Source organism: Lampris incognitus, chromosome 1 (genome assembly GCF_029633865.1).
Source record: "Lampris incognitus isolate fLamInc1 chromosome 1, fLamInc1.hap2, whole genome shotgun sequence".
In the NCBI taxonomy this organism is placed as follows: domain Eukaryota; kingdom Metazoa; phylum Chordata; class Actinopteri; order Lampriformes; family Lampridae; genus Lampris; species Lampris incognitus.
In genome coordinates, this window is record NC_079211.1 from 35,584,444 (window position 1) to 35,608,287 (window position 23,844).

The 23,844-nt window shown below is 40.8% G+C and overlaps 1 protein-coding gene across 1 annotated transcript; it reads right to left on the reverse strand.

Moving 5' to 3' along the window:
- Positions 1-252: 252 nt before the first annotated feature.
- On the reverse strand, positions 253-23,548 carry gfra4b (GDNF family receptor alpha 4b). The gene is made up of 8 exons (XM_056277487.1): positions 23,392-23,548; positions 16,136-16,411; positions 15,743-15,823; positions 11,307-11,652; positions 10,358-10,467; positions 8,260-8,394; positions 799-965; positions 253-399 (listed from the first exon to the last, which is right to left on the reverse strand). The coding sequence occupies exons 1-8, from the start codon at positions 23,546-23,548 to the stop codon at positions 253-255; spliced, it is 1,419 nt and encodes a 472-aa protein (XP_056133462.1).
- Between the last annotated feature and the right edge of the window lie 296 nt (positions 23,549-23,844).

A 23,844-nucleotide genomic window follows, 5' to 3' on the forward strand; every position in this document is an offset into this window, starting at 1 on the left:
CAATGTACAAATATACAGATCGGCTTCAGTCTGCCTCAGCATCTCCAAATCACACTCTGAAGGGGATATTGGCAGGTGGAACTGGACCACTGAGACACAAAAATAGAAAAACACATAAGCTGTACATATTCAGAGAGAGGGGAAAGCCACAGGGTCCATCCCCGCCCCCCCCCCCCTCAACAAAAAAATACTCTGCAAATTCTCCCATCTGCTTTGTAACTAGCAAGGTCCTCAGCTCATGGCCTCTAGTCTTTAGTGCGTGTTGCAGAGCAGATGAAGGAGCAACAACAGAAGGCCCGTGAAGGCAGCTTGAGGCATTAGGTTAAGATGAGAAGTGGAATTTGGGAGACTATTGGAGACCAGGGTGGTAGCGCCCAACAGTTGTTCATTTTCCATCGCCTAGGGAAGAGAAAGAGAGATAATTTTATGGTAGCCACACCAAGAAATGCTTCATTTAAAGTACTGAGTATTAGCTTGAATTGCCTAAGTCCTTGCATGTTGTGCCATCTGTAAGGAATAAGTAAAACTAAATAAATAAATTCAAAACAAAGAAAACATCCAGTTGTGCAATTAAGATTAATTAAATCAAATTAGGTTAAATTGAATTTAATCAAATCAGTCTTAAGGCTCTTTTTAGAACAATTAGTTCTATGTACACTATAATGTCAACACTATGCATTTAATATCATTTTTCATTTTTAAATCAGGTAGTAAAAGTGCTCCACCGCTGTATACATGACTAAGTCGGCGCAGCTATACTGTACGCTGACACTGACCCAGACCAGCCAACCGGCACACCTGTGTAGGTATTATTGTGTCCAAAAGGCTCTGCGTGGTTTCCATCATTTCAGGTGGAGAGGCAGTTGTATGCATTTCTCTCCCACGCTGACCTGGGTTGTGTGGACTGGGTTGGCTGAGGTTGGGCTGCTGGTCTAATTCACTTCCAAACGCCTGTAGAGCATTCTCTGTTTAATGAAACAAAGAGAAATCACAGTAAACACGGTGTCAAGCCTCATCAAAATAGGACCGGTACGTTTTCTAATGGTATCTTGAATAAACACTGCACAACCACATGCCTCTGCATTTGAATTACAGAATTTACAGTGACCACTGTTTAAAAAACAAAATAAAATAAATCATTAACTCCAGTATTGAGTGTTCCCCCTTTCAGTGAGCTGAAATAATTTCACTTGATTCCAATGCAAATCACTTGTTTCCTGATTTTTCTTTAGAAAATGACATGTTGATACTTTCTGCCTCCGTTGTCAGCCTCATCTGAAAATAGTCAGTATAATTTCAGGAAAATTGTCAAATATGTGAAACTGTTAAAAACAAATAAAAATAATCTTGTGATTTTTCCTTTGGTTGTTTTGTGGGAAATCTTGACTGTAAGATAGTGCTTGACTAAAAAAAAAAAACTGGTTACGGTGGATATTTTTTCCAGCGTTCACTGGGTCAGGGCCAGTTTGGACTTGGTCAGTGGAGGAAAGAAAGGAATATATACTCAGTATTCCCCTCAGGTCTCCACACTGCACCTGCCTCTCCACATCCCCTTCATTAACTCATAGACTAGTGACACTGGCCAAACAACTCTGAGACATCCCTCTGTCTTCTTTTTATGCAGGGGGCTCAAGCGGAAGATACACCACAGATTTACCTTGCAACACACCAAGAGCCAAGACGGACCTTGTTCAGACAGGTTTGATGAAAAGCAAAGTCAGATGAGTTCATAATAAGGACCATGAATAATTCACTCATCATAGAAAGGGTCTTGAGTAAAACTGAGAGTCAGACAGGATATTGTCTGGGTGAGAATTAATGGGAGGAAAAACTACAGATGACGAAATGGTATTGTATCTTAAGTCGCCCGGCTGACTCATGTGACTCCTTAAATATAGCTAGAAATAAGGAACTTGGCCAGACCACTGATGAGATGCATTGTTATGAGCTGATCACATATGCCTGCCTTTTACTCCTGTCATGGTCCTACCACAATCACCTCTGTGTAAGTCAAACCCCTCATTACACTGTTTCAGCCCTGACTGTGGTGCATATAAAACATATAGGGCAGAGTTTCTGCTCACAGACTTCATTGCAATTACACTCTCAGATCTACGATGAGGCTGACAGTTGCTTGAGCAGTTGCTCAATTGAGCCCTTTATCTAAACAGCTATGTAAACAACTTATCCTTGCCAACTCTCAGCTGAGATAAATGTCATGTATGTGACACTCGAGCATCATAAGAAATTAATGAGGCATAAAATACAAGGAAGATTGCTCATGTGGTTGAATCAGTGCCTTAAAGGGGGGGAAACAAAATTAAGTTTCTATATAGCCATTCTCAGCTATTTCCTATCAAGTGTTGTAAATGGAAAGTACACAGGACAAAGGTGGGAGTTGGTTTAATAAATATGCAATGATGTAAGAATCAAGTGCCAAAACTATTTCTCTCTGACTCAAAAGTGAATGCGTGAACACCCAGGCGGAATAAGCGAGGATTCAGCGAGATGGGAATAATTAATGAGGGGGGGGGATGGAGCAAGTGGGGCGAAGGGAGATAGACGGAGAGAGGGGGTGAGAAGAGGGTACAGCAGTAACTGCATTAGAAGAGGATACCGATCTGTAGTTTGAGTTGGGAAACATCTGTCGAATTGAGTCTCATTAGCTCTCCTGTCATATTCCTCGTTTGCAATCTGTTTGTTTTGTGTTTCAAATTCTTTCTGATTTGTTTATATCCCCTAGTATTTTTTTTAATCAATCCAAATATTTCAGATTTGAACTGGCATTAGTGATGATGATCCTATTTCGATTCCATAACGCAGTAACAGGGGCTTTTCCTTTGGTTTAGTTGCATGATGTGCTACGTAGAGAAAGAAACTACAGATTGTAGTCACACTTGTCCTTTCATTGTGAGTTTTTCCCCCCAATTGTATCCGGCCAATTACCCCACTCGTCCGAGCCATCCCGGTCGCTGTTCCACCCCCTCTGCTGATCCGGGGAGGGTTGCAGATTACCACGTCTCCTCCGATACATGTGGAGTCGCCAGCCGCTTCTTTTCACCTGACAGTGAGGAGTTTCGCCAGGGGGACGTAGCACATGGGAGGATCACGCTATTCCCCCCAGTCCCCCCCCCCCAAAACAGGCGCCCTGACCGACCAGAGGAGGTACTTAGTGCAGTGACCAAGACACATATCCACATCCCGCTTCCCACCCGCAGACATGGCGAATTGTATCTGTAAGGACACCCGACCAAGCCGGAGGTAACATGTGGATTCGAACCGGGGATCCCCATGTTGGTAGGCAATGGAATAGACTGCTATGCCACCCGGACGCCTTTCATTGTGACTTTTATCTACTCATCACACCAAAAGGCCTAAACACAAAGAAACCAAAAGATTAATTTTGCTAACATTTCTACCCCATCTTCAAAAACAGATGTGGAGCTGGTCAGGCTTCTAGCCACAGTATGCATACAAACAGGCCGATGTTTAACGAAATACATTCACAGGAGATTCATGGTGGTGATTTTACAAACAACTGTGAAAGGAAGTGGTTTTTCTTTTTTTTTTTAAATATCACATATTCAAAATCATGTTGGAATAACATGCTTTGCAAACGCAGCAATGGAGATTTCTGTTAGGCAATAGGTGAAGCAATACTCCACAATACATATGTTGCTTCACAACATATCACATGATATGTCTTTATTGTCAAGACATGGTGACTATTTCTCTGGTGAAGCCAAACAGCGCCAATGACAATTTATTGTGCGAAACATCACCACTCTCAGCTTATTAAAAGTAACTCTGAAGAAGCAGAAATGTCTTTGTTCACCAAAAATGTTGGTCTGCAGCCACTGAACTATGAACACAAATGCCCCTAGTGTATTCATAGGGTACAATTATTTTACAAGTGAGTTTTTGACAAAAAACAATTCTTCAACATAAATTGCAAAGAAACATTTAAAAAAAAGATGCTCGTCTTTGCCAGCATTCAAGAAATATGTAGCCTGGATGAGAAGGAGTACCCCTGTTGCAGGTTCATTTGCACTTTTAGTCCAGTCTTAAATGGAAATATTGATGCAAAAATCTCACAAACATTCACACAAAAATATTGCACACCATGCCAGTTACAAAATAATTTACTTTATTTATGTTCTCTTTCATTTTCACTTGGCAGCACTGGTTGGAAATGGAGACACCAAGTCCAATCATCGATTTTTCTTTTACAGAATAAAAAAAGGAAATATTGAGTGCACCTTATTTGGCGTGTGAGGACAGAGGATTTCAGTGTTTCATCCAAGAACTGATGTTCTACCATGATTGATCAGGAAATGCTTCCAAGGGGCAATTCGAAGCCATTGCCATTTTATCTGAGGTTCTGTGCTATTCTTAGCCAGATCTCCCCTCAAGCTTGCCGTCTAGATTGTCCTTATGTTTTGGCTTAAAGTACATGATGCCAAGCAACAATATTATTCTGTTCTTGGTGACTGCGTTTCACAACAACCAAGAAAGCTGATGGTTTTTTTTTTTTTTTTTTTTTTTTCTTTTAAGTTGTTTTACTTTTCAATGCACAAAATTACATCTTCGGCAAAGAACAATGAAGAAGGATTTAATTACTATAATTTTTGTCCAAAGACCATAAATAATAGGTTCACTTTTTTTTTTAAACCCAGACCCCTCAAAACTCATCAACATCACTGCAAATTTTTCAGACAAAAACTTCACTCATCACATCTGTGCAGAAACTTTGCTTAATCTTCTCACTCGGCTTCAGCAGAGTCCAGTAGGGTAATCAGTTAAGCCTGTAATGAAAACCACTTTATTTTGTCATTGTATTCTTACAACGAATTTGTTCTCTGCATTTAACCCATCCTATTGTATAGGAGCAGTAGGCAGCTGCAGCGCCAGGGGACCAAGTCCAGTTCTTCTCTCCATTGCCTTGGTCAGGGGCACAGACAGGAGTATTAACCTTAATATGCATGCCTTTTTGATGGTGGGAGGAAACTGGAGCACCCGTAGGAAACCCATGCAGACATGGGGAGAATATGCAAACTCCACACACAAAGGTCCTGAGATGGCCTGGAGTTCAAACCCAGGACCTTCTTGCTATGAGGCAACAGTGCTAACCACTGGGCCACCATGCCGCTGAAAGAACCATAATATACCTACTCTTTAAAAACGGTAAACTCAGGGCATCAGGGTAGCATAGTGGTCTATTTCATTGCCTTCCGACATAGAGATCACCAGTTCAAATCCCCGTGTTACCTCTGGTTTGGTCGGGCATGCCTACAGACACAATTGCCCGTGTCTGTGGGTGGGAAGCCGGTATGTGTCCTGGTTGCTGCACTAGCACCTCCTCTGGTTGGTCGGGGCACCTATTCAAGGGGGAAGGGGAACTGGAGGGAATAACGTGACCCCCCCACGCACCACGTCCCCCTGGCGAAACTCCTCACTATCAGGTGAAAAGAAGCAGCTGGCGACTCCACATGTATCAGAGGAGGCATGTGGTAGTCTGCAGCCCTCTCCAGATCGGCAGAGGGGGTGGAGCAGAGATCAGGATGGCTCAGAAGAGTGGAGTATTTGGACGAGTACAACTGGGGAGTAAAAGGGGGGAAAATCCCCCCCCCCAAAAAAAGGTAAACTCACAGTACAGCCATTCAAGCCTTAATATGTTCTGCTGAAAGAAAGAAAAAACAGCCACAAATTGTTCTTTCTATCAAGTTAAAACATCATTTTGACTCCTTTTTTTTTTAACCTCACAAAACAATTTTTGAATAAACAGGAAAGGAATGAACCTATATGTGACTGCACTCTGAGCCTCTGATTTTCAAAAAGGAGATATACAGTATCATGGTTTTAAAAGACTTCAACGATTGCCCACTTTGTGGTAAAGCCAGGAGATGATTCAGCAAAGTGGTAAGTTTCTCAATTTCTTTTTTTTGCTTTGTTTTTTTTTTCCTTCTAATTGTTGCCCAACAACATTTTAATGAAGTCTGGGTTAAAAAGAAAACGATAACCTATCATTTAAGTCTACCTTTCAGTGTGCAGCCACACTGTGACTTTTACAAACTTATCTTTCTTCTTGTCTTCACTGCTTGCAACCCGATAAATCAATATATAGACCCAAATTTCTTTGAAATGAAGTAAGAGCTATTCCAAATACATGAGAGAAATAGCTGTCTCAGGCAATTGTTTCCCTATTCCAGTCAGGTCCTGCAGTTTGGGGGATCTTGGAGATAAACAGAAAATGTACTGCTTTTTTTTTCTTTTTCTTTTTTTTCTTTTTTTTTTTTTTGGTCACAGTTGGGATCCAACTGCTGTGGGCCTAGTTTTTTTCTAAATAAGGTTGGTTATACACTACCGTTCAAAAGTTTGGGATCACCCAAACAATTTTGTGTTTTCCATGAAAAGTCACACTTATTCACCACCATATGTTGTGAAATGAATAGAAAATAGAGTCAAGACATTGACAAGGTTAGAAATAATGATTTGTATTTGAAATAAGATTTTTTTACATCAAACTTTGCTTTCGTCAAAGAATCCTCCATTTGCAGCAATTACAGCATTGCAGACCTTTGGCATTCTAGCTGTTAATTTGTTGAGGTAATCTGGAGAAATTGCACCCCACGCTTCCAGAAGCAGCTCCCACAAGTTGGATTGGTTGGATGGGCACTTCTTGCGTACCGTACGGTCAAGCTGCTCCCACAACAGCTCAATGGGGTTCAGATCTGGTGACTGCGCTGGCCACTCCATTACCGATAGAATACCAGCTGCCTGCTTCTGCTCTAACTAGTTCTTGCACAATTTGGAGGTGTGTTTAGGGTCATTGTCCTGTTGTAGGATGAAATTGGCTCCAATCAAGCGCTGTCCACTGGGTATGGCATGGCGTTGCAAAATGGAGTGATAGCCTTCCTTATTCAGAATCCCTTTTACCCTGTACAAATCTCCCACCTTACCAGCACCAAAGCAACCCCAGACCATCACATTACCTCCACCATGCTTAACAGATGGCGTCAGGCATTCTTCCAGCATCTTTTCATTTGTTCTGCGTCTCACAAACGTTCTTCTTTGTGATCCAAACACCTCAAACTTGGATTCATCCGTCCACAACACTTTTTTCCAGTCTTCCTCTGTCCAATGTCTGTGTTCTTTTGCCCATCTTAATCTTTTTCTTTTATTGGTCAGTCTCAGATATGGCTTTTTCTTTGCCACTCTGCCCTGAAGCCCAGAATCCCGCAGCCGCCTCTTCACTGTAGATGTTGACACTGGTGTTTTGCGGGTACTATTTAATGAAGATGCCAGTTGGGGACCTGTGAGGCGTCTGTTTCTCAAACTAGAGACTCTAATGTACTTATCTTCTTGCTCAGTTGTGCAACGCGGCCTCCCACTTCTTTTTCTACTCTGGTTAGAGCCTGTTTGTGCTGTCCTCTGAAGGGAGTAGTACACACCGGTGTAGGAAATCTTCAATTTCTTAGCAATTTCTCGCATGGAATAGCCTTCATTTCTAAGAACAAGAATAGACTGTCGAGTTTCAGATGAAAGTTCTCTTTTTCTGGCCATTTTGAGCGTTTAATTGACCCCACAAATGTGATGCTCCAGAAACTCAATCTGCTCAAAGGAAGGTCAGTTTTGTAGCTTCTGTAACGAGCTAAACTGTTTTCAGATGTGTGAACATGATTGCACAAGGGTTTTCTAATCATCAATTAGCCTTCTGAGCCAATGAGCAAACACATTGAATTAGACACACACACATTAGAACACTGGAGTGATAGTTGCTTGAAATGGGCCTCTATACACCTATGTAGATATTGCACCAAAAACCAGACATTTGCAGCTAGAATAGTCATTTACCACATTAGCAATGTATAGAGTGTATTTCTTTAAAGTTAAGACTAGTTTAAAGTTATCTTCATTGAACAGTACAGTGCTTTTCCTTCAAAAATATGGACATTTCAATGTGATCCCAAACTTTTGAACGGTAGTGTATATTGTCAATCATAGACGTCATGACCAGGGATAGGCCAATATGTTTAGCCCAGAGCCAAACTCTGACCTGGGAAATACCTTTGAAAACACAATAATCCTTCAGCTTCAACAGTGCAATACCTACAAAAAGATACAGTGCAATAAGATAGAAGGCAAACATTACAATCCCACTTAAATGAACACAAACATCTCTTTCCAAACCCAAACCCCAAGCATCGCAGTCAGTGATTCAATGGCAGCATAGTACATGGCGGACACAGTGACACTCACGGAGACAAATGTTGTCGGTGAAGTATCCAAGGAAGTCGTAGCACTCTTCTCTCTGGTTCCCAGTGGCTGAGCATGAGCACCATGGGGCCACACTTGAAGTGGAGTTGTCCACATAGTTGGGGGTTATCGAACTCCCTGCAGAGAAAAATGATATAGATAGACAAATAGTTTATTTGTCCTCAAGGAGGAAATTCTTTTCCACAATAGGTGCATAATTAAGTTTAATTAATTAAGTTTCCTTTATTAATCTCCTTGGGGGAATTCGGTTGCTGCAAATTAACCCATCCTAGCTGTGATCTGTGTAGCTAGGAGCAGTGGGCTGCTGCCTTCATGCTGTGCCCAGGGACCAACTCCAGTCCTTTTCCCATTGCCTTGGTCAGGGGCACAGACAGGAGTATTAACCCTAACATGCATGTTTCTTTTGATGGTGGGGGAAACCGGAGCACCCGGAGAAAGCCCACCGCAGACATGGGGAGAACATGCAAACTCCACACAGAGGATGACCTGGGATGACCCCCAAGGTTTGAAAACCCCGGGGTTCGAACCCAGGATCGTCTTGCTGTGGGGGATGACAGCACTAACCACTGTGCCACCATGCTGCCAAATAAATAGCATAAAGAAGTAAGACATACAAAATTATACAGGATTACACAAAACACAGGATTTACAGGGACATGTAATTACAGGAGTCACACAACAGAGACAAAGACATGGATTGACACTCTACCCACCACAGACTGGATTTCTCATAACTTAAGAGTCAGGGATTCAATGGCAACATTGTACATGATGGACACAGTGACACTCACCGAGTGTTGGGAGTATATTTGGATTTATCAGGTACAAGCAGTAAAGACATAAATAAAGATCAGTTTGTAAAAGTCACTGTGGATGCAAGGCAGTACTCCTTCAATGTTAAATATTCCCTTTTCAATTGTTGCAGAAATGTTTACATAATGAAACATTGGTGAAGTCTGTGCTTCCTACACACTGACCTAATGTAAAGAGGAAATAATTTTGAAACTGATGCTGGTTGGAGTCCTCTGTGATCTCTTGTGTTTGACTTTATGGTGCTGAGAAGTTTTTCCTCTCTCTTTCTCGCTCTCTCTCTTTTTTAAGGTCACGTAAGTAAGTGGTTGGCATTGGGCTTTTCTATCTGCTCGTTTCCCCCAGCACAGCTGAGCTGTGATTTCAAGTGGTTTAATAAATACAAGACAGGAATGAAAAGGCCAAGTGTTTGTTTGTGCTGAGGGGCACCAATCGAGGTTTCTGAAATGCATTACGCTTGCCTTGCACTCTTCCAGGGTGCTGAGAAGTAACGGTTGCTCTTTTACTGACTGTTCCTAAAATAAAGCCCGAGTTTCATCAAAAGCCACAACACAGAAAACAATCTGTTTTCTAAAGCATTCATTGAAGGGTTCTTACATATGTATTTTGTCTTGGAGTTTTTGGTCTGTGACTAGGGTTGGGTGATATAACTCAATATCGATAATGGGACGATATTTTGGAGATGACTAATGGTACTTTATATAAGATCTTTGCACACATGAAAATGTTGAGAAATGTTCATTCATAATGTGGATACAACGGCCAAGCAGGTAGAGGCATTCATTGTTCATTGCACCAAGCTAAAACAGTCTAATAAGTTCAGAAAATTGTGTCGCTTTACTGTAATGTAGCCTTTAACAGGGAATGACAATATTTAAGTTGTAGTGCAATATTACTGTAACCCAAATCCCAGGCAACGTCCAGTGTCATAACAGGACATCGATATTATATTGATATACTGCCAAGCTCTAGCTCAGCGCAAGTTAAAGTTTCATTTTTCAAATCTCATCCCTTGCTTAGTATCAATTTCTCTGTATCCACCTTTCATATATTAAATGGCGAATATATCCACACCCATATTATTCATGCAATGACTCCGCCTATCTCCCATCCAAGTACTAACCAGGCCTGACTCTGCTTAGCTTCCAAGATTGGGCGTTATCGGGGTGGTATGGCCACAAGCCTGACTCCATCTATCTCACCTCTCCACACATTCTATCCTCATCCTTCCTCCCTTGTGGCTACTCTCACCTCTCATGTCCATACCTACCTATGAGGCCTGTGTAGGCGAGGAGACAGGCTCCATAGTTTCCTTGCTTGCAGCCATTGGCAGAAGACTTGGAGGGTTGGCAGTCATACTGGAACTGTGCCAGGCGAGACCTACAGAAGCAACAAAACTATGCACTGGTTGGCAACAAATTTCAGTAAATATCTCACGAGCAACACCAAGGAAAACAACAAGATTACACACGACAAGAGGATAGCAGTAAAAATACAGTTTGACGTAAGGGAGGTACTTTTATGGAATGATTTCATGTTATTCTTTTGCGGGCTGCTTTTAAATCATAATTTCTCCCTTTACTTTGGCCATTTCTTTGCGTGGTTGGCTCTTTTATATAAAAGAAAAATGTTGGTCAGGGTAGAGAGAGGACAGTGGGCTAAAATGTGATAGTAATATAAAGAGTGTCATATTTCTTCCCCAAGACCTAAGATCATTAATACAGCTCTCTGAGTGTAATGGGGCTGTGAAAAATAATGGTCATGATCTGAGATAGCACTGACTAATAACTCAGATCCATCTCGCTCTTTATCTGTGCTAAATATTTAATGTGTTATTCCAACAGGCTCTCTGGGGTGTTCTAACCAACGGTGGTAAAAAGCTTTGGGCTAAAACAGTTGACCATTTTGTTGATTGAGTGGCTTTTTATTTGGTTTCAGAGACCACATTGAATAATGTTGGTTAGAAAGTCATAGGTAAATCCAGAATTTACATCCAAATAATATCTGGAAAACTAGGTAAAACACTGGGATAATAATTTTGTTGATTCTGAGTTGTCATCAAGGCGTATATTCATACTGTACCAACCTGCTCTATTCCTGGAGCTGAATGCGAGATCATGCTTTTAGCCAGCTGTGGCGAGAAACATCTTCAATATCCACTCTTGAAAAGAAAGGAGCCAAATAACAATTGTAATTCATCAAAGGCCTTCCTTACCAACCTGCACACATAGTCAGCCTTGCAGATTCTCGTCTGTGTAAGACAGCTGGGCTTGTCCACACTTTCATAAGAGCAAGTGGGTACAATAGTTTGTCTTCGACGCTCTGCGCATGCCGTGTCTGTACATGGGCAAAACAGCAGCTCGTGTGTGTAGTCAGCAGGGACCCGGTCAAAGAATCTGCGCAGAGCCTTATTGCATTTAGCCCTGTTGCACAGGCCTGACTTGGCAGTAGGTTTGATGCAAGCTGAGACATATTCTGTGCGAAGCTTCTGGCACAGGTCATCCACGTTACAAGCCTTGGCTGCATCCAGGCAACGGTTGACAGTCGCCATGCCAACTTCAGAATCTGTGAATGCAAGAGAGGCAATAGGTAAGAGTGAATAGCATCTGAAAAATGCCTGTGAGTTGGCTTAAAAAAGACATAACAATATTAATAATAATAATAATAATAATAATAATAATGATAATAAAAACGTATAAAGCGCCTTTCATACAAGGGGTGTAGCTCAAAGTGCTTTACAATAACGTACAGAAATGAGAGTAAATAAAAACAGGCAAATTCAAACACTTGCTAATACTGCACGATATAACCAAGCAATCAAATGAATAAGAAACGTAGAGGCAGGAAATAGCATGAACAGCTAACAATAAGTTGTATAAAAGATAGAAATAAAACAAAATAAGACATAAGATTGTTAAAATATGTAAAAACAAAAGACTTGTAAGACAAAGTCTTGTTTTAGGTTGTATAGATGTGAAACATGGCTTGAAATTGAAATTCTGCTCAAAGAAGGAAGTGTCTAAATAGAAAATAGGGGTTAATATTCAATGAAGTAGAAAAATACATGACAGTTTAAATAAGGGGGTTGCAGAATGTGGTTAATTTGGCTAATCATGTCACATATCCTATATAGATTAAATGCTTGAAATGCTTACAAACACATTGTGTTTTGTCATCTACATGCAGTCTACATTCTACATTGTTGGTTTTTGGCAGTTGCTGGATACTGTTATGTATCCAAAATTATTCCACTGGCCAATACTTCATTGATAAGCCCTTTGCAGTTGTGTACATAACCTTGGGCATTTCTTCACTTTTAAGTGTGGCTAATTGTCCTACCCCCCCCCCACCCTTGTTTATTTTGCTTGTTTCCTTTTCTGAAAATCTTTCAGCTGTTCCTGTGCAATTTGATTTTGTAAACCAAAACTTCCCTCTGGGGCACACACGAGCACTATGTGCAAACAAACAAGAAGCTAAACAGTTACTGTATGTGCACATCAAGGCTGGGACATGCCTCTGCATAGGCACATTAAATGTCCCTGGGCAGCGGCCCAGGGAATAGGTTTCTGGGTGGTTTGCAAATGCTCCCAGTGTCACAGGTGTGCACAGCTCCAGAATCTCAACAGGGTGTTCGCCATGTCTGCTGGGCTCTGTGCATAACCAATACTGATTGGTTTAGCAGGGAAGACTATCTGCTAGCTTGACCAAATAGTAGCAGTGAGAAAGGAGCTCACACAATAGACAAACACACAACACAGGATGAAGGCTAAAACAAAAAGTGGATACCTACTGAGGGTTTTGTCACAGCCTCTCTGGGAGATAGCAAATCATTTTCCATATGTTTACATTGAACCTGCAATATAGCCTCTGCCACATGGTGTCGGTAAGGTGGATAGTGAAGATTTACTCAGAATTACTGGGAGTTTATTGGGCTAAAATTCTAAAATTGTTTATTACAAAGAGCTAAAATATTCCCAAATAAATTCTAGTCAAGTAATCAATAGAAACCATGTTAATTGGTATCCAGTGCTAGTTCGTTTCAATGTATTTTCTGCCACACTTAGCCCCCATTCAGGAAGCCACAAGACCCCGTTATTTTCAAAATACATTGAATTCGATTTACAGAGACATAGCTTTGGCCTCAAAAAGCGTAATCCATTATCATGAAAAACCATTCTATTCCCATTTTTCCAAAGGTGACTTCAAAAGGCAGCACACTGTTCCTTTAATAGTTATTACTTTCATTATTTCAATGCAGTTAATTTCATTTATTTCCAGTGTGGCAAGCAGTGGGAAGCCAACTATCAACAAGATGGCAGTCACTTTGCCTTTAAAGTCAGTACAATGACGTGCATGGTACCCCCAAATATGTAAAGTGATTTCTTCTCACGCATGTCTGCAAGGAACTAAACTATTTTCCATAGATCACCAAAAAACTCTTGTCACTTTATAAAGTCAATTCAGGAAAGGTCACAGTGATGCATTGTAGTGGCCAAGGTACTTCTCTGTGACCCCTTTTGCGCATTTCTTTTGTAATACAGTAAAATCCTATTGCTTCCTGGATGGGTGCTAAGTGTAACATTGGCTAGATGGAAAATACTTGCACGGGCGTCTGGGTTGTGTGGTGGTGTAGTCCATTGCCTGGCAACACGGGGATGGCCTGTTCGAATCACTGTTACCTCTGGCTTGGTTAGGCACCCCTACAGGCACAATTGGCCATCACTACAAAATTTGTAGTGAAAGGTTTGTATTCCTTCTCACCTACTGAGTCTCCCTCATGTTATCTTCCTATTTCCAAGAGATCAATTTATATCCTACTAATAATCCCCCCCTTCCCCAGATAGCCACTTAATTAATACTACTGGCAGATTGAAGTTCTACATGAGCATTCATTTGGCATCTTGACCTGTGACTTTGAGTGATTTGAAAGGTCAAACTAAAAGTTATGGGATTTCAAAATACTGCAGTTGGAAAGAATTTTTAGCCAGTCTTGCCAACTGGCATTTTGAAAAAGGTTAAAAAAGTGGTGTAGATGTAGAGGACAATGATGATGGAGTGTGGAGGCTGAAGGCAGCGATGTTGTAGCAGAACACCTCGCCCAAGCTCCTCACAAGTCCACCCAATGAGCTTAGTTGGCTAACGCTAGTGTGACGCCTTTCTACTGGGCTCATGTTTTATTGGTCTGACATGCTGGACCCCACATGTGTCGGCAACATTCATTCCAGACGAAGGAGACAATCTGGATTGTCTCCTTCAAAGTGGCCACATATTGCCATCTTGTTTTATTTGCTGAATCTGTCACCAGGGAAAAATGTTATATTGCGAAAATAGTTTCTGCTTTTGAAACAGTTTGGTTTCCTTTTCAAAAACTGATACTATTTAGAACTGGTATTAGAACAGGATTTGATAAGTGGAATTAGAACTGAAATTATAACTGATAAAGCCTAAAGATTGCCCAAACCTCTTGAGAAAGCTCAGTATGCCTGGCGGGGCATCCTGGTAGGTTAGCCAGTTAAGGGTGAGCCAGATAGCAGGATGGATGTGGCTCACCTCCACCCTGCTATGAGACCTTTGCAGCAGGTGTTTCCTATACATCTTTAATGTCAATAAATAAATAAATAATGAAGATTGTGAATAATTATCAATTTAAAAGTAATTTCCGGGTTTTTATTTTTTATAAAATTCTGAATAAATTAATATACTTGATTTCATTTTGACATTACTGTATACAGAATTTTTTCTTTTGGAGTGAAAATAAAAATCCCATTTAGATATATGTTGATTTAACCTCACAACACAGCAAAATATGAAATAATAATGGGGGGTGAATAATATTTGAAGCAGCTGTGTATCGTGGCATAGATAAATGAAGGCATCAGAGGATGTCACAAAATGACACCTTTGGCCACTTGCAATAATTTTCAGGAGAACAAGTAAGTCGTAACTTATTTTTCTGAGAAAATGAAATGAAATCCAGGGAGGTTGTTTAATTTTTTTCTTTTTATCCAATATCTGGCAAACTTGATCTGACTTGGACTTCACTTTCTTATTCAGTAATTAACAGACACAATGTTTGATTTTTTTTTCTTTTTAAATTAAACTGGGATTATTCTCTTTTGGAAAGAGACCAGGGAAAGAGGCTCTCCCTAGTCGAGTTGGGGTGTGAACTCATTTGGCTTCGGTTATTACGGGTCATTCAGTGTCAATTATCTTGTAATTAGGATCAATTATTCTATACAGCGATACTTCAACAGATATGGCTGTACAAGGATCAGCTCTGGGCTCTCCACCTGCGGGATCCTCTCAGACAAAATGACACGTACTATTCATTAATAGTCACTCTTAATGTTTCCTTTAAAGGCAGATCGGGGATAAATAACTTGATTTTAGATGCAAGTGGACAACTTGGGAACAAATATGCCATTGTAAGTATTTCTATTTTTGCCAAGATAAATGACAGAACATTTTGTTAACCTGCAGCTCAAGGACACCAAATGGAATTTACTGTAATTTGCCTTGGAAAAGCTGCCAGAGAAAAGACAAGTGAGCCGTGCATTATTTCCAGAACAGCATATCTCCAAAATGGAAAATCTTTCAAAAAAAATAAAAAATAAATCATGAAAACTAGAAAGTTCATGAAGGTCAGTTAACTTGCCGGCTGTGATAGAGGCCAAGCGAACGTAGTCGTAATCTCTCTCCACTGCCTCATAAGGATAACTCTCCACCAGGTTGAGTCCTGAGATAATAATAAACACAGGCATTCAAGTCTGCAGGAATTTAATGACACCACTTTCACTCTTTTTTAAGTCGAAATGAGAACGATGCTCAAACTTTTTCACTTTCATTCTCAGCTCATGGACATACAGTCTCAGCTGGTATTCATTCATCAGTTATACTACATTGTTTTAACAAAGTTACACATGTCACACATACATCGTTAACACCATTATCCATCACATAGTCTTTGTAGAAAAAAAATGATAGGAAATAATCGGATCAAAGTAAGATTTAGCAGTGGAGACAGCCGCTACATCATGTTACCACTGACCGTGTATGATGGACTGATGCAGGCTCCAGTAGATACTCAGGCAGTTCTTCTCCTTCTTCATACCCCGTTTGCACTGGCAGCCATGTAGAGGGCTTGAGAGCAGGGCAGACACGGCATTGGCACACTGGCTCCTGGCCCCGGGGCCCAGCTTCATACTGCCGTTGCCCGCCACACACTGTCGGAGAGTCCTCAGACGTGGGCTACAAGCTTCGTCACTCGAACACGAGTCCCCGGCCACCAAGCAGTCTCTGCCGGCCAGTATCACCTCCAGCAGAGCTGTTGTAGACAGAGGCAGAGAACAGAAAGATAAGGGGATTTGAGAGGATGCTCCAATTTTCAACATCAAAAGATGAAAGGGAAATAAAAGGTAAAAGAGAAGAGACGGGAGAGGGCCCAAGGCCAAAGGAGGATCAATGTTTAATCCAGTGGGAAAATTAAATTAATGAAACTCAATGTTTTCTACCTTAAATTTCTGATGATTTTGTTGCTTGATGTAGCCTGCTGCACAATATCAGTAAGAAATACAACTGCATATAAAAGAAGATACTTGAGCGGAGACGGGATGGGCAAACCTTTTTAGAGGACACTTTCAACACTATACAATAATCTGATAGACAGCCACATTTATTCTCGATGGGTTTCTACAAATGGAGTGGAATGAGAGTCATGGGCAGCTGAAAGCCTGATATGAAGGCATCGAGTCTTCTGTCTCTATGATGAAAACTAGACACAACACAGTGGGAAACTGGTCAATTTGTTTGGATGTGCTCAATTTTTCACTATTTTTTCATACATACAAACAATCTCCTGTTCATTTTATTTTTTCTTATTTTATTTTTTTTGCTCTTCACAAGCTGTTTTTTTTATGATTAACAATTATACAACCAGTTTGTTGCATCTATTTACTGGTTTTCAGCTATGCAACATGGACAATCTAGTTTGTGAATATTCAGTATGGATACAGAATTTGCTGCTTTTTATCAAACAGAAATCCTGTGAAAAGGAGTTTATTTATTTATGATGCCTTACCTTCAAGAGAACTGCAAGTGCTGTATCTACAAAGAGCAACAATCAACCATCCCACTGAATTTCACTTACAATGTACCAACAATACATGTTTATGGTCCCCAGGTACAATGTGTAAAACACAATGCGTGGCTGCCTGGTGTGTATAATATGCCCAATATACATTTCTTTCTGAGGCAAACTTTCTCCCGAGCAAGTTTTGAGTTCGACCCCTTTCCTTTCAGTGAATGACCGGAGCCCATTCAGTTACCAAGCGAACTTGAACAGTAGCTTTGTGTCGAGTGCAGAATCTACAGAAAACTTTAAAAAGTGAAAGGGTCATTGGTGTTGCAGCAGCAAAGGACCTAGGCTATGTTCTTTCACTGCACTTTACCTCAATGTGTCAACATGACAGCTGGCAAGATGTGAGACGTTGCTTCTCTTTTGCAAGCCCTGTTGCAAAATGATGGCTGAATAGGTGCATCTCATTCATTTGATATGTTTCAAAACACGTATCACAGCCTTTCATATAAAATAGTGCATATAAGGAGGAGGAGGAGAAGGCAAGTAGCAATAGTAGAAATAGTGGTAGTTGTAGTAGTGATTTTTTTTTTGATTTTGATGTACTTTATTAATCCCTGTGGGGAAACTATGCTCTGCATTTAACCCATCCTAGCAGTGTAGCCTGGAGCAGTGGGCTGCCACCTTCATGGTGTGCCCGCGGACAAACTTCAGTTTTTGTTTTTTTTCCCCATTGCCTTGGTCAGGGGCACAGACAGGAGTGTTAACCCTAACATGCATGTCTTTTTGATGGTGGAGGAAACCGGAGAACCCGGAGAAAACCCATCGCAGACATGGGGAGAACATGCAAACTCCACACAGAAAGAACGACCTGGGATAACCCCCAAGGTTGGACAACCCTGGGGATCGAACCCAGGACCTTCTTGCTGTGAGGCAATATCACTAACCACTGGGCCATTTTGCTGCCCGTTGTTGAAATAGTAATAACATTTGGATGCGCATTCACAAGTGTAATATAATTCAAATGCATTTGCTTGCAGAATTTTTGCCACAGCTTTACAGTCGTCATGAGGCAAATAAATGCAGGTCAGCCTGTCAGGGATGAGACACTTCCTTCTTCTGTTGCCACAGTACACAATATCACTCCATCACAACACTCAGCTCACTAGAAAAATATTTTCAACAGACCATTTCTACTCTTCATTAAGCGCTGTCTACTTAATAAAAGCAATAGGGGTGACACTTTCTATGATGCCAAGCTTTGTAAACCACTATGAGTGTACTTTGAGTGTACTGTAAGAATGTTTATTATATGTTATAGCACTATCTGTAATACTCTATAGTGATTTGTAAATGATCTTACACCCCTCTATAAGGCTTTCTTAAAATCTAATTATAGAGACAATGAGTATAAAATGCTGCCACCCACCTGTTAGAGAAACTGCCTTATAAAACACTTGGATTAATTATGACCCCATGATAGTAGTAGTATATGATACATTTTTTCAGAAATAACAATTTGTTGGGGCATCCGAGTAGTGTAGCAGTCTAGTCCATTGCCTATTGACACGGGGATCACCGGTTCGAATCTCCGTGTTACCTCCGGCTTGGTCGGGTGTCCCTACAGACACAATTGGCCATGTCTGCGGTTGGGAAGCCAGACATGGGTATTCTTCCTGGTTGCTGCATTAGTGCCTCATCTAGTTGGTTGGGGTGCCTGTTCAGGGGGGAGGGGGAACTGGGGGAAATAGTGTGATCTTCCCACGCGCTGCATCCCCCTGGTGAAACTCCTTACTGTCAGGTGAAAAGAAGCGGCTGGCAACTCCACATGTATCGGAGCAGCGACCAGGATGGCTCGGAGTGGGGTAATTGGCCGAGTATAATTGGGGAGAAAAAGGTGGGGAAAAGTAAAAAAAACAACGAAAGAAAAGAAAACCGATTTGTCAGATTTTCTGATGCTTCAACTCACGTGAAATGCTTGTTCATCATAGGATTTATAGACTTTGGAGCTTTATAAATCCCTGTTGATGTGTTGTTGGATGTTTTGGGGTTGTAAAATGCTATTTAGCATTGCCGATTCATACTGGCAAACACTAGAATATATCACTTTACGAAAAATCCCCAAAAAATGTCCTAAAATCCTATGAACAAGCATGTTCCTGTTGACAAGGTTAAGTCTCATAACACCAGATTCGAATCACTGCACTGATGACTTGCAGTTCCTCTTTTTTTTTCTTTTTTTTGTTGTAAATAAACAGTGTAAAAATTAAGGCTTTGCTTAAACATTAACAATAAACCAACAACCAACGCGCCTTGGATGATAGATTGTAAATGTTTATTTATTCTCAATCAGTCCATCTGGTGGTAGGCCTCGCTATAACGTTCACATGTCATGATAAGGTGCTGTTATGAGAACACGGTGAAACGTTGACCCCGAGTGTAAGAACTGTAGAATTAGTGAGGACACTGTTATTTGTGAAGCTGGTCGCTGCTGAGGACGGCCACGTGTGCCGTCTCTGGGTGAATAAGGATTGATTTAATGAGAATGCTAACACATTTCTTTGAAGACACGTTTAAACAACCACAGCCAATTCTACCGGTTAACTGACTGTTGTGTGTATGTGTTGGACTGTTCTTTTCGCCACGTCGTTTCTTGTCAGAGACCCTTAAAATGTTGTTAAAAAAAGAAAATACACTTGTGTGGAAGAAAGCATTGCAGCATGGCTTCAGGAATAAAAGGGTTGCTGAAAAGGACTGGACCGTTGTCTGTTCTTGTTGTTTTTAGCTCTGCTGTTCATATGCTTTCTCTTGAACTGTTATGATGTTTACATTTTTTATGTAAGTCCAATTAACTCATAGAGGGACTTGTAGTTTTTAGCCAAACAAGACTGTTTTCTGCAAACAGCCGGCTGGTTGTTTTTCAGCTTTGTGTTTTTCCAAATGGAAAACACAGCATTTTTTTTTTAAATGACAGATATTTATATAGTCAAAAATGTACTTTTAAAACATATGTCTATCCCTGTATCGCACCCAGTGGATCCTTCAGACCTGAGCTTATCTTATTGTCATTGGGCTTGATACTACAGAACATGAGACAAGATATATGTCACCTTTGTTTCCTTTAACAACATTTACCCAATCAGCTGTTTTCACAGTGGCTCTCACTGCTAATGCTGTAGGTATTGCAAGAGGAAAGGGCCATCGCAATTGTTTGATTTACACACACACGCACACGCGCACACACACACACGAACACACACACACACTCACGCGCATGCACACACGCACGGACACACGCACACATCTGACTTTTCAGTCAATTGTATTTGATCTAACTCTTGGATCTCTACTTAAAACCCAGGGGTGTATTGAATCTCACCAGCGGCCTGATTCCCTCAAGCTCTTGTCCTCTATTCAACCCATCAGCTAAGCCCATTGAACATAGACATGTGGATAGTAACAAAAAAAAGAAAGGCTCAACCCAAGCCAGTGTCTTGGAAGAACAGATGGTCAGTTGCAAATTCAAGGCAGAGATCTCAGGCCCTTCCTCTATGGCTCCATGTGTCAGTTTGTGCTGCCTGGGCAGAAGCTGGAATAGACATCATACATCATGAATGCAAATGAGCTGCTTGATTTGACATTTCCAATAAGCCTGTCTCAATGTACCAGTGGGTTTAGCCAATTAACCATGTCAGTAATCAATGCCTTCTGAGCCTTGGTTAAGTCCTTAGTTTCCTTGCCACATAAATCACAGACAGATTAGCTGATCAGTTATCCCGGTGCACTGACTTAATGGCCCACTTCAGCAGCGATAAAATGGAAATGAACTTAATGAAGTCGGCTAAAATGTTACCCTTACTCTTATATACCTACAAGGTACTTTAAAGCTGCAAGGGAACAAGTAAATGTATTGGTGCATTTAATACATTTTACACACATTTTCAACACCCTTGAAGATGCAATCAGTGAAATGTTTCTCAAGTGACCACCATCAGCGACCAGTAAGGCCCAATTTATACTCCAAATGTCGGCTAGCAGACAGATGTCTCTCGACAATTTTGACGTCATGAGAGACACTTTTTGTGTCTCCCAGGGCTGTCGTGTACACGACACATTTTCTTATGTTGGCTAGCATTTGGAGCATAAATTGGGCATTAAACTTCCAACAGCATCACCAACTGTTCCCTTGGGCATCAATGGCCCACAAGTGACACAATTAAACCTAATTAGACCTCACAATTTTGCATGCTACCTGATGCAGAGATCATGCACAAATGTCAACTGAAGAGGTGGGTACAATACAATATTCATCATATCATAAAATACTGCACAATACGTATGACTTAGTACACATGGCTCTCTATTTAATGATAATGCTCCAACCAACACATTCCAACATTATGGTCTGATCACAGCGGGGCAGGCTGTTTCCATCCTGGAAGGACAGGAATCATCGTGGGATGATGGGCTCGTCCAACAATAGCATGGCCAGCTTGGGTTCACTTTTTATGCCTTCACATTTGCTTAAATTCCTCCCCCCTCAAAAGCAATACCTACATTTATTCTGCTTTTGGAGTGGCATTTATCATGTAATCTTTTTCACGCATGAAAAGACTTTTAGGATTCTCTTGGGATGTGTTGCAAAGCTGGCTCCATTTTTGAAAGTTGAAGCGTGCAGTGAGATGAATGTGTGGGAAGGTGCAGCTGTGTGGAGCCGTCTACTGATTTGATTTCCAAAATAAAGACTCTGAGCTGGAATGCCGATGAAAGCCAGAAATCTCAGCATCTGACCAAACTATCGTTTTGCAACTGAGAGAGACTGAAAACTTTTTCCAACCCCTCCCCCCATACATGACTGTCATATTTTTTGCTAAAATAATGTCAAAATATTACTGATAGTACCTTTAAGATTTATAAATCTATATTAATTACTGAATTGCAGTGAGCACTATTAGTGAAAGATGCATCAAAGAAGGTTGAATCAGTTCATCTGGATACATGTATCCAGATGAACTGATTCAATCTTCTTTGATTGTCTTACCTGGATTATTGAGTATGCATCAAGACAAGTGAAAGATACAGTTTCAAGGCTGTTAACTAACAAAACGAGTCATGTTTCTGAACTGTGTGACATTAAATTCAGACTAGGTTGAGTTGGAGTTTGAAGGGAGTAACACTGAGGTGGGTAAATGCAGCTTCGGCATTTGATTTCATTCATTACAAGTCATTAAAAAGTTAAGGGTTAGAAAAGGCAGACTTAATTAAAATCCTAGAGAATATCTACCTTGCCCTTATTCTTCATCGATCCTCCACAGTCTTATCAAACTCCTTGATACTTTGAGGGAAGAAGAAAAAAACTGAAAACTGAACAATACTGAATCACCTGTTTTGGGGTTTTTTTTAAAGGAGAGTGGGCAGCCCACACAAAATCAGATTTTTTTCCAAAGCATAAAATGGGTATGAATGTTATCCTTGGACATTGGGGGCAGCTTGACGCTACAGACATGTGGAGTTTCACCACTAAACTAAATCTGGGTGCAACACAATCGGTTCTACGTTGTTCACAAAATGTTTTGAGATGAAGGGTGATGGTCTGCCTAATCTCATTGTGGGTTTTGATAAAGATAGGAAAGATGCATTTATATTATCAAACGGCAATATTCTATTCACGATGAATACAACACAATCATTAAAATAGGGCTTTCAGGTTGAGCATGCCAATTAATCCCAAAGCTACAATTAAGCCTCTAAATCCTCTGTTTATATACTGCACATAGTCGGTTTTATCCAGTGACAACTCAGTCAAGGTTGAACAATCACTGAATGTTGTTCGCTCTTGTCAGTAGGTTCCTAACTGTATGGCACCTAGCTTCCTTTTTTTTTTTTTTTCTTATTTGGGCTAAAAGATGTCAATTTCCGACATCAAAGGAGACTGAATTGCAGTTGGCAAAATGAAGCAGCAAGAACATTGTTGGAACAAAAGCACTGTCAGCTCCTCTGCAACTAAATGTTCAACATCAAACAAAAACTGCACCGACAGCGAGCCAACAGCAAAGCAATTCATCTTCAAGGTTTTGACCGAAACGTGTGAGCCCTTTCAGATGAAAATGGCACAAAACAGCTGATGGTCAAAACCTTTTGTCAAAAATAAAAACTGCCTCATTTCTTAAGAAATTGTATTCAGAAGCCCTATTGAAAGTGCTGTGAAACTTAACACATAGTAAATCTACCATAGGTAGAAGTGAGAATTGCGCATTCAGCATTAGCGCTGAATGAGCCAAGGTCATCATCATGTGTCATAGATGAATGGTGGGCCCTGACCCATTTTATCTCTTTGTCTAAATTTGTCTTGATTTTGAACTTTGGTACAGAGCAATACAAAACCATTGATCGCTATACACATCTCTGTGCAAGTTCAATGACAAGATGAAGGTCTGATAACACACACACACACACACACACACACACACACACACACACACACACACACACACACACACACGAGCAAAACCTCTTCTTAACTGACAGTGACAGAGATATGGGTTGAAGCACTAAAAACCTGATTTCCTGTATTACATGAAATCTCTGACTCTGAGATAAGATCAAGTCCTGACGAGAAATCGTGTAGGTCTCTGATTACAATCTCTTCTCCCGCACCACCACCCTGGTCTGATCGATGTCTT

Excerpts from the sequence above, each read along its gene's own strand:
- gfra4b (XM_056277487.1), bottom strand. The coding sequence starts at position 23,548 with ATGGTTTTGTATTGCTCTGTACCAAAGTTCAAAATCAAGACAAATTTA. Across the intron at positions 15,824-16,135 it reads GCATCAGTCCATCATACACG|GACTCAACCTGGTGGAGAGT; the intron begins GTCAGTGGTAAC and ends TTATTATCTCAG. Across the intron at positions 11,653-15,742 it reads CTTGGCCTCTATCACAGCCG|ATTCTGAAGTTGGCATGGCG; the intron begins GCAAGTTAACTG and ends TTGCATTCACAG.